Raw genomic sequence first — 12,123 nt, forward strand, 5'->3', positions numbered from 1 at the left:
CCACAATGTTTTAACTCTGATCTCCAGCATCTGCAGCCCTCACTTTTTCCTAATCATTATAACATTTAAAGTCTCTACTTCTGAGCCATTGCTATTGGGGATTACTGATTAGTGTGTTTGTTTGGTCCCTTGCAATTGCATAGGGTCCTCACTTGAGTTACTTCACAAACATAAGGAAACACAGCATGAAGCAACAGAGGTACTGGTTAGAAAGAGATTCCAGAGAAATGGAATTGTACCAGAGGACTGACACAGAGCTAATGCTGTTAGAGTCACAGCGTCATAGAGATATACAGCATGGAAACAGACCCTTCCAACCCGTCCATGCCGACCAGATATCCCAACCCAATCCAGTCCCACCTGCCAGCACCTGGCCCATATCCCTCCAAACCCTTCCTATTCATTTACCCACCAAATGCCTCTTAAATGTTGCAATTGTACCAATCTCCACCACTTCCTCTGGCAGCTCATTCCATACATGTACTACCTTCTGCGTGAAAAAGTTGCACCGTAGGTCTCTTTTATATCTTTCTCCTCTCACCCTAAACTTATGCCCTCTAGTTCTGGACTCCCCGACCCCAGGGGAAATACTTTGCCTATTTATCCTATCCATGCCCCTCATAATTTTGTAAACCTCTATAAGGTCATCCCTCAGCCTCCAACGCTTCAGGGAAAACAGCCCCAGCCTGTTCAGCCTCTCCCTATAGCTCAAATCCTTCAACCCTGGCAACATCCTTGTAAATCTTTTCTGAACCCTTTCATGTTTCACAACACCTTTCCAATAGGAAGGAGACCAGAATTGCACGCAATATTCCAACAGTGGCCTAACCAATGTCCTGTATAGCCGCAACATGACCTCCCAACTCCTGTTTTCAATACTCTGACCAATAAAGGAAAGAATACCAAACGTCGTCTTCTCTATCCTATCTCCCTGCGACTCCACTTTCAAGGAGCTATGAACCTGCACTCCAAGGTCTCTTTGTTCAGCAACACTCCCTAGGACCTTACCATTAAGTGTATAAGTCCTGCAAAGATTTGCTTACCTAAAATGCAACACCTCACATTTATCTAAATGAAATTCCATCTGCCCATTGGCCCATCTGATCAAGATCCCTTTGTAATCTAAGGTGACCTTCTTCCCTTTCCACTACACCTCCAATTTTGGTGTCATTTGCAAACTTACTAACTATACCTCTTATACTCACATCCAAATCCTTTATATAAATGATGAAAAGTAGTGGACGCAGCGCTGATGCTTGTGGCACTCAACTGGTCACAGGCCTCCAGTCTGAAAAACAACCTTCTACCACCACCCTCTGTCTTCTACCTTTGAGCCAGTTCTGTTTACAAATGGCGAGTTCTCCCTCAGTCTCTACATTAAAATAAGTGATAGAAGAACAGAGAGTCACACAGCACGGAAACAGACCCTTCGGTCCAAGACATCCATGCCGACAAAGTTTCCCAGACTAATCTAGTCATGATGTGGATGACACCAAGATTGGTGGTATAGTAGACAGTGAAGAAGGATATCTAAGATTACAAAGAGATCTTGATTAATTTGATCAATGGGCTGAAGATTAGCAGATGGAGTTTAATTTGGATAAATGCAAGGTATTTCATTTTGGTAAAATAAACAAAGGCAAGACTTATACAATTAAAATTAGAGCCTTGGGCAATGTTGTAGAACAGAGAGACTGTAGGGGTTCAGGTATATAATTCTTTGAAGTTTGCGTCACATACTGATAGGATAGCTTTGAAGGCGTCTAGCATGTTTGCCTTCATTGCTCAGACTTTTGAGTATAAGAGTGGGGATGTCATGTTGAGATTGTGCATGACATTGATGAGGCTGCTTCTGGAGTACTGTGTCCAGTTCTGGTCTTCCTGTTATAGGAAGGATATTATTAAGCTGGGATGGATCAGAAGGGATTTACCATTATGTTGCCAGGAATGGAAGGTTTGAGTTACAAGGAGATGCTGGATAGGCTGTGACTTTTTTCGCTACAGCATAAGAGGTTGAGAGGTGACCTAAATAGAGGTTTATATAATAATGAGGGATATATATAAGATGAATGGCAGGTGTCTTTTCCCTAAGGTTGGGGATTTCAAGACTAGGAGACATATATTTAAGGTGAGAGAAGAAAGTTTTTTAAAAGGCCATGAGGCACAATTCTTTTTACACAGAGTGGCTTGTATGTGGAATGAACTTCCAGAGGATGTGGGTACAGTTACAATATTTAAAAGACTACATGAATAAGAAACGTTTGGAGGAATATGGGACAAGCGCAGGCAGGTAGGACTAGTTTAGTTTGGCATTGTGGTTGGCATGGACTGATTGACTGAAGGGTCTGTTTCTGTGCTGTATGACTATGACGCTAGTCCCACTTGCCTGTGTTTGGCTCATATCTTTCTAACTCTTTCCTATTCATACCCTGTCCAAATGTCTTTAATGTTGTAACTCGTCTGAGAAACCGCTGTCCTGGGCATTAGACCCCAGTTGTAGGAAAGAGAACTTTACACAGCATCTACTGAGAGAAAATATATTTTAGAGAAATACCCCATGTGCATTCTTCAAAGCTAAGTTGTGATTAACCAACCTGAGAATTATTTGAAAAGATAACTAAAAGATTAGTCAAGGCTAATGTAGATGATGTCCATTTGGATTTTTAAAAATGCCTTTGGTAAGCTATCAAATGTTAAGTTTATGACAAAAGTTCGGTCATATGGAGTCAGGAGTATAGCTAACACTGACAATGCAACTTATTTCAAGACATTAGAAAACTTTCAAGATGGGCACCTAAATTCTAAATGAAATTTAACATAGGTAATTGTGAGGAGATGCACTTTGGTAGAAAAATAGAAAATTTACCTGTACCTTAGACAGTAAGAAATGGAAAGGAGCCAATGTGCAATGGGAACTTGGAGATCGAGGTGAACAAACCACTAAAGACTTTCTTTCAGATTAGCAAGACAATTGAAAATGCTAGTAAAACAATTTTTACTGTTTACAGGTATAGAATTCAAAAGTTGCAAAATTCTATTAAACTTGTATATGATGTAGCCACTGTACATTTAACGATGTGGTCTTCATATCACAAAAATGACAAAACACTGAGAAAATTCAAAAAAATTTTAGTAAGTTGGGTACATAAATCAATCTAAGAACAAAAAAACGGAGAATTTATTTACTCACCAATTGGACTATGGACCTTGTTCTCACAAAAAGTTAAAAATCTCACAACACCAGGTTATAGTCCAACAGGTTCATTTGGAAGCACTAGCTTTCAGAACACTGGTCCTTTATCAGGTAACTAGCAGTGCATTGAAAGCTAGTACTTCCAAATAAACCTGTTGGACTATAACCTGGCATTGTGTAATTTTTAACTTTCGAGAGTATGGTGCTGGAAAAGCACAGTAGGTCAGGCAACATCGAGGAGTAGGAGAATTGATGTTTCGGGCATAAGCCCTTGAACAGGAATGAGGCTTGTAGGCCAGGAATGCTGAGAGATAAATGAGATGGGGGTGGGGTTGGGAGGGAAGGTAGCTGAGAATGCGATAGGTGGATGAAGGTGGGGGTGAAGGTGATAGGTCGGAGAGGAAGGTGGAGGGATAGATGGGAAATGTGATGGACAGGTCACGAGGGTGGTGCCGAGTTGGAGGCTTGGGTCTCGAATAATGTGGGAGTAGGGGAAATGAGGAAACTGGTGCAATCCACATTGATCCCATGTGGTTGCAGGGTCCCAAGGCAGTCCATTAAAGGGAAGGAAATCTGCCATCCCTACTCAGTCTAGCTTACATGTGACTCCAAACTCCCAACAATGTGTTTGATTCTTGCCTGCCCTCTGCAATGACCTAGCAAGCAACTCATTACAAGGGCAAGTAAGATTGAGCAGCAAAGTTGACCTTACCAATGATGCTCACATCTTCTGAAGCAAAAGAAAGTGCTTTAAATATTTAAGAAGGAAAGAGACAAGTTAGGTGTCACCAAGAGACAATAAAAAAGATTGTTTTCTCGTGAAGCAGGATGGCCAAGAGAAAATGAGCAAAGTAGCCGCATGAATCTGTAAGCAATTCGCCATTTTACCCAGACTACAAGAAAATGTGACACTGATGCTTTGGAAGTGGGGATGTACTTCTGAAACTCACTTCTTAGCGTGAAATGTGCATCAGTTAAATGATTCAATTTCCCAGTAATTCTTCTGCTGAATATTAATAGGTAAATAAGACCTGTAATATAATCCATATCCTGTTGAAATTATACTGGGATGATAAATTCTAAACTGTTTCACCTTTCGCAATTGCATTAGATCAGCATTCATTCACAGGCTATTGCTTAGGTTAATAAATATTTTAACTAAATAACTTCAGTAAAGAAATTAAAGGTAGTGATCTCGCATTGAAAAAGAGAAATCTGTTTTGTGTTAATAGTAAAGAACTGCAGATGCTGTAAATCTGAAACAAAAACAGAAATTGTTGGAAGAAATTCAGCAGGTCTGGCTGCATCTGTGGAGAGAGAATCAGAGTTCATGTTTTGAGTCTGATACTTCAGAACAGTTCATTCTTTTTCACTGTCCATTTCTGAAGAACTCATATTGGACCCAAAACATTTCTTCAGCATTTTCTGTTTTTCTTTCAGATTTCCAGTATCTGCTGAATTTATCTTTTATGTAATAATTGCAACCTGTGTTTCAAAATTTTTAACTCAACAACCTGCAGTCAAGCAGAATCAGAAATTTAACAGAGTTTAGATTTGTGGTGATGCAATCATAATGAACGTAGCATAAATATTTACTTGAATATTCAATTAAGGATTGATTTTCCAAAGTGGCAGGAGGGGTGGCTAGTGTGGAGGTGGAGATGCTTTTGGTCTTTCTGTGGATTGGAGTCAGACCTAGCACAAAGAAAAATAATCGTGCTCCAGGGCTTCTCTGCAGGAGTTCCTCAGGAAACTGTTCTGGGTCTAACCTTCAATTTCACATTTTGATTCAAGTTTTATTTTATACTAATCTATGAATATTAACAAGATTTTTTAAAAAATCAGATTACTGGGCAGATCTGCTTTATCCTGCTTTGTTATTTAGTTTTGTGTCAGACTTCATGCAGTGCCAGTTGCCACAGTAAGTTGTGATGCAGTAGGTCCCACTTACCCTTCACATTCGAATAGAAGTACTTCATTTTCATCACCTTGCCCATTTGCTGCTTTGTCTAGGCAGGCCATCAAAGAGACATTCTCTATGGGAATATTGCAGTGATTATGATTAGACTGTACCATAATTAGTTGCACATCCTCTCAATCTACTATGGCAATATACCATAATTATCCTTAATAATGTTTCTTCTTCAAAAGGTCTTTCTTGTCAATCCGGGGTGAACTGATACCATTTCTGGTCCGAAAGCAGTTTGCTGCTCCTAGCTCTTCTCAGCTTTCTAAAACTGATGCCAATGAAGATCAGAAGAGAAACTTCAAATCTATAGGTTAGTCCAGTGACAGTGAACATAATGAGTTTTCCAAGCACAGAATGTTCGTAGTCCCAGCCTGCACTAAACCAAAAAGTGGTTTGATCATTTTTTAACTTTTTTCAAGTTTCTATATATTCATACGTATTACAGGGTGTATTTTCCGTTTAAAGATCATTTCTCCAGATCTTATGAAGGAATGCTGAATATTGGGGTCTTGCTTTGTCTTTTGTTTACATCAAAGAAACTAAATATTCTAAAACAGATTTACATGTTTAAATTAATAAAAGTTAATTTGCAGTCCAATTAAATTTTTAATATAAAATGTCTTTGAAAAAAAATAAACTTCACACTGATGCAGTGTTATTTATATTTTCAATGCAGCATTTACAAGAGTATACATCAATAGTTTATGTTTATACAGTATTTTAAACACACTAAGTAGAAGAGCATTCCTGTAGTTCTGTGTAAAAGCTATAGGTCATTTGCTCCAGCAGACAGATCTCTCAGAATCTGCGACTCTGAATCAGTTATCATCTACGAGTTTTTTTTGTCCTTGAGTTTAGAAGTAGAAACTTCAAAGAGTAGAACTGAAGAGCACTGTAGCCTATTTTACATTGTCATAGTGAATTCCTGATGTTAGTCAATTATGGTAGGCAATGTAATGAGATCTTATTATCTCTTGAGATGGGTCAAATCCTTACAATATCCTGGTGGACTTTTGGACAGCACTGTTATTGTAAGACACAAGATGAACCAACAACAACAACTCTTTTCCTGAAGCTTAATCCTTTTATTGCATTTCCTTCACAGCATCTAACATACGCTATTGTAAATGGTGTAATTCTTAATATCCCTCAACAACTGAAAAAATAAATAAGATCAGGATTTGTCCTTCTCCACAAGGTCAAATATTCTGCATCCAGACAGTTAGGATTCTGCAGTAGACTCAATCTATCTGAACAAGGCCAGAATTCTGAATCTAGTTGAGTTGAACATTCTAAAGCAGTGGTCTTTTGTGTAATCCACTCATTTGCTGCATGTACCTCTTGATTCAGATAAAGCCTGGATAAGTTACAGGATGGAGTAGGCTTATTATCTCATGCTGTTAAGATAATTATTCTAGAAACATAAAAGTGTTGGGAAACTATATCACTATCCCTTTGAAAGAGATCGAGTGTTAGTTTCTAGCTTTTTGAAAAGAAAAAGCAACTTAAAATTTTTGATCAGTTGTAGCATTGTATTTTTTGCAAAGCTGGTATTTTTGAAAGGGGTAATTCTTCTGTTCAATGTATATGGTCTCCAGAAGTGTAGTTGTATTAGAAATGAATGCAGTATTCCTAAAATGGTACTTGGAATGGCATTGTTCAGTATAGAACTACCTTGTTTTTCTAAAAAAAATTAATTTTGAAGCATTGCTTTAAAAGGCAAAGCATAAAGAAATACTGTTCGCTGTGGCTGTCTTTCATGTTATTAATATAGCAGCATTGCATTTTCAAAATCTGATTGGTATCTGGATTATTCATAAGAATTTAACCTAATCAAATAGATTGGTGCAGAAAACTCAATTCTAATTTTGGCTTTCAAACCTGGATGTAAGTAGAAGTTTCTCTATTTTTCAAAGGTATTTTGTTAGCTTTGACTATTCCTATTTGACTAGTTTCTCGTTGGAAATGTTCCAGACTCAAAATGCAGTTAAAACAAGTGTAGGATCATCAGTACTAACCAGAAAAACCATGAGGATAGCTAGTATGGAGAATAGAAAAAGCATCATGATATGCAATGATAAACTTCTGAATTAAGTGCACTAATTCCTGACAGGAGGAGGTGCAAATGGACTTAACTCTGCACCTGGTTTGTACAATATCTAATGAGCACTTGGAGATATCAAAAATATCAAGATAACCATTTTCAGTAGAGAGAAAAGTAATGTCTAGTGTATGTCCTAATGATAATGAATTTCACAGTTTACCTGGGTTTTGCTTTAACTCAGACTGTTTCAGAATTTTAATTCATCCTCATAGAATGATCGTTTGTGTTACTTCACAGTTTGCAGTCATTTTGCTTACCGTTCATTGTGCTTAAATGTTTGTTTGTGTTTTCCATTAAAGATATATTAAGTTATGCAAAAGAAGATGATCTTCTGAATTTAGCCAGAAAAAAATCATTTTGGAATGATCACCATGGAGATATGAATGATCCATATCATGGAACCAAGCTTCGTTGCTATGCTCATATTATGAAGGAAGGGATGTGCTATCGTGTAAATACTCTAGCTTCATATATTGAAGCTAACCGACAGGTATGGAGTCTTTCTTAGTAGGACAATTGCTTTTTCACTTAAGTGGCTGTCTATCTAAGGATTGCTGTCACCTTCATTACAAGGATCGAAACTGATCAGTAAACATTTATTATGATTAACATCCCTTTTATTTATTGATATATATTACTGATCATTTTTATGTTGTGGGGGAGGTGGAATATTGAAAATCTATTTTTAAACATTAACTTGAATGACAAAGAGATTTGGAGATGATGACAATAAGTAAACTCAGCAATTTAAGCGAGTAGAATTTGCTTAAAAGGTAAAGAACCATAAGCAGTCAGCTTCATTGATCTTGCAATTTTAATTGTCTATACTGATTCAGGCCCTCTGAATTTCCCATTTTTATAATCTTGTGTGCTCCTTACAAGAGGCACGAAGAGTGAAATTTGCATCCCCCTGTCTGTCTAGAATGTATGACTTGTTTTAAATATATTCATGGTACAGGTGAGCTACCATCCTTATTTGTCTTAACCTGGAAAGCTGTTCTTTAAATTCATTATTGGATGTAAGTATTGCTCATCCTTAATTGACCTTAATTTGATGCTGAGCTGTCTTCTTGAGCTGGTGCTGTCTGTGTGCTGAAAGTACTTCCACTGTGCTGCTGATTAGAAAGTTACAAGATTTGAGTCAGCAGGAATAAAGAAGTGGCACTGTATTCCCAAGTCAGGATGGAGTGTGGCTTGGAGAGGATCCTTCAGGATGGTAGTGTTCCCACCCTTTTCTTCATGTATCATGAATTTGGAAAGCACTGCCAAAGAAACCTTGGCAAGTTACTAAAATGCATCGGCATTTTGTCATTGGTGAAGGGACAGAATGTTTAAGATGGTATTTTGGGTACCAAGCAAAAGTGTTTTAACCTGCATGTTGTTGAGCTTCATGAGTGTTGGAGTTCTACTCATTCATTTAAGTGTAGGGTATTTCATTACACTCCTAACATGCCATGTGTAGACCATGCCAAAGACTTTGGAAAATCAAGAATTCAGTTTCTTGCTGTAGAATATGCATTTTTTGATATGCTGTTGTAGCCACAGTATTTCTCAAGTGCAGTTCAATCACTGCTCAATAAGGATAAAAACATGTTTGGGCCCTCTCCTAAAGAATTGCTGTTTTGAAATCTTGGGAGTGAGGTGATTGACTACCTCTAATCACAACGACTTTCCTGTGTGCTCGTTACAACTCCAGCAATGGAAAAGGTGCCCCCTAATTCCCACTGACTTCAAATTTGCTAGGGCTTCTTGATGTCATTAGCAGTCACAGTTACCTCACCTCTGATAATCAGCCCTGCATTTATGTTTGGACTGTTCTCATGTCTAGAACCAGGCAGTCCTGGTGGAACCCAAACTGAACATTGTTGAGCAGTTGCTAATGATCAAGTACTACTTGACAGAACTTCCATTACTTTGGTGATTATGAGTAGTTCGATGGAGTTGGAAGTGGCTCATTTAAATTTATCTTCCTTTTTGTGGAGAAGACAAACTGAACAATGTTCCACTTTGTTGGATAAATGATATTGTTGCAATTGCTTTGGAATAATGGGTAACGCGATGGCTAGTTCTGGAATGTGAATTTTTAGCAGTACAACTGTGTTAGGGGTATCCTTGGTCATTTAGAGATAACATACAGTTTGAACCATAATTTAGTTACAGACTGGCATATTTGATGTTGTGTATATTAAAGAGGTCAGATAAATCAGTCGCCAGGCATTTCTGGCAGAAGATGGCTGAAAATGCCTCAGCCTTGTCTTAATCACTCAATCTAGCCTTATTGACAATGTGGATATTCATGGAGCCATCCATTCCCATCAGTAGTTTTAATTCTGGATGTAGGTTTGCTCACTGAGCTTGAAAGTTCATTTTCAGATGTTTCGTCACCAAGTAACGTCTTCAGTGAGCCTCCGGTCGAAGCACTGCTGGTGTTTCCTGCTTTCTATTTATACGTTTATATTTATTTATGTTTATATGACATATAAATAGAAAGCAGGAAGCACCCAACAGTGCTTTGTTCGGAGGCTCACTGAAGATCTTACCTGGTATGATAACTAACCTGAAAATGAACCTTCCAGCCCAGCGAGCAAACCTACATTCGGAACCTCAACCTGAGCTACAAATCTTCTCAAAACTAGTAGTTTTAATTATCCACCACCTTCATGCATGCATATGCATAATTGAGGAGCTTCTTTCAAGTTTGTTGGTGTTTTGCTTCCTCTATTTAGCATGTAAAAAGTCTTATGTTGAAGTTCACCAGAATGGCACCGAGGTACAGCTGCTAATGCTCTTGACGTGTTCTTCGACACTCCTCATTCAAGCAAAGTCAATTCCCAGGCTTGATGGTAATGAAAGAGTGAGGGTGAGCTTTTTAGTTATATGAATATCCAATTTTGAGCTTCTTGATCTGTTCACAATGATACATCACAACACATTGGAGGGTGTACTCAGTGTAAAGATGGAACTTCTACCAAGATTGTAAAGGACAGATGTATCTGCGGAGGGGAGAGTAGTGAGGGTGGGATCAAGTCTATGTCTATGTTGTTAACCTCTGTGTCATTTTTCTTATTATCTTCATCGCTATCCTTATCGATGTCTTACTCCACCAACAACTCTTATCACCTATCATAACCCCATTTCTTACACTTGATCCTTCAGGGATAAGCCATCTAAGTCTGTATCTGTGCTACTAAGTGAGTCTTACTGATATACTTGGACATCCCCCACCTAGCTTACTTAATTGTATTCTTTCTAGCCACTGTTTCGTGCAAGTGGTGCTCAACATGGAGAAGAATGGATTGACCAGCCGATGAAGAATGGTAGTTGTTAATCAGGTGGAGGTTTTCTTGCTTATATTTACCTGATGCCATTTAACCTTCACTCTTAAAGTCATGATTTGGAGATGCCGATGTTGGACTGGGGTGTACAAAGTTAAAAATCACCTGATGAAGGAACGGCGCTCCGAAAGCTAGTGTGCTTCCAATTAAACCTGTTGGATTATAACCTGATGTTGTGTGATTTTTAATTCTTAAAGTCAATATTGATGACATCCAGGGCTACTTTCTCCCAAGTGTATGGCACCATGTGGCCATTTCTAATTGGGCCAATAATGTCGGTGGATCATGACATAGCTAGGATTAGTGATAAATGACCTCAAGATGTAGTTTGAATAACTAGAAATTAATAACTAGAAACCTGTTTCTTGAACTTTCTTAATGAGTGAACTACCTCAGTACCACAGGGGAGAGAATTCCAAAGTTTCATCACCCGTTAGGTGAAGAGACTGCCTTCGTCTCCAGTCTAAATAATTTGCCTTTTATTCGGAAACTGCAAACCCTGATTCTCGATTCCAGCAACCGCTGAAACATCCTTTCTGTGTCTACTCTGTCTATTCCTTTAGGAATTTTATAATTTTCAATGAGATCACTCTCATTCTTCTAAACTCCACAAAATACAATTCCAGTCTCCTCACTTTTTCCTCATAAGAACTGCCATCCCAAGATCAGTCTGTTGGACCTCTGATGCACTCCTTCTTGGTAAGTACACCCTTCCTTAGGCAAGAACATCAGAATTGCACACCTCCTGGCATAGTCTCACAAGTATTAGCTAAAATTAAAACAAGACTACTTTGTTTCTCTACACAAATCTTCTTGCAATGAAGACTAACATAGCGTTCACCTTCCAAATTGCTTGATGCACCTGCACGCTGGTTTTCTGTGACTCATGATTAACGAGACCTAGGTACCTTGAACACCAACATTTTCCAATCTCTCACCATTAAGGAAATGCTCTGCCCCACCGTTTCTCCTATAAAATGGATAGTCCAAGTTTTTTGCACAAAATATTCTTATCATCACTTTTACATACTCTCTCAATTCCTTTGAATTCCCTTTGCATCTCCCTCTCAACTCACATTCCCACCAAACTTTGTATTATCTGTAAACTTGGAAATATTACAATTGGTCTCCACACCCAAATCATTGAGGTAGATTGTGAAATCCTGGGGTTTAGGCCCTAATCCTTGTGGTACCCGTTAGTCGTATAGCCAGCCAGCATGAAGGTGACACAATTATTCCTACTGTTTCCTTTCTGTCAAATTAATGAATCCAAAAACATCCATTTTTTCTCCAATTCCATGCAACTTAATTTTGTTTACAAAACTTCTGTGTGTCCTTTTGTCAAAACCCTTCTGAAAATCAAAATCCATATCCTCCAGTCCCTGCCTAATTGGCTCTGTATGTAACATCCTCAGAAAAACTCTTATGAAGTTCATCAAACATAATTAAATCCATTTTGACTGCCTAACCAGACAAAAATATCCAGTAATTATGACAATTGATATATGGTTCCTTTGGCTGT

The 12,123-nt window shown here is 38.2% G+C and overlaps 1 protein-coding gene across 2 annotated transcripts in view; it reads left to right on the forward strand.

Moving 5' to 3' along the window:
- eif2b3 (eukaryotic translation initiation factor 2B, subunit 3 gamma) overlaps positions 1–12,123 on the forward strand; it is a 142,682-nt gene that overhangs the window by 78,256 nt on the left and 52,303 nt on the right. For both annotated transcript variants that reach the window (XM_087990539.1, XM_043699051.2), the window contains exons 7-8: positions 5,345–5,472; positions 7,566–7,756. In XM_087990539.1, coding sequence (XP_087846665.1) covers positions 5,345–5,472; positions 7,566–7,756 — 319 coding nt within the window. The remainder of the gene's footprint in view (positions 1–5,344; positions 5,473–7,565; positions 7,757–12,123) is intronic.

The sequence above is a fragment of the Chiloscyllium plagiosum genome, unplaced genomic scaffold (genome assembly GCF_037043375.1).
Source record: "Chiloscyllium plagiosum isolate Xiang-an unplaced genomic scaffold, Cpla_swu_hap1 HiC_scaffold_9, whole genome shotgun sequence".
Classification (NCBI taxonomy): Eukaryota; Metazoa; Chordata; class Chondrichthyes; order Orectolobiformes; family Hemiscylliidae; genus Chiloscyllium; species Chiloscyllium plagiosum.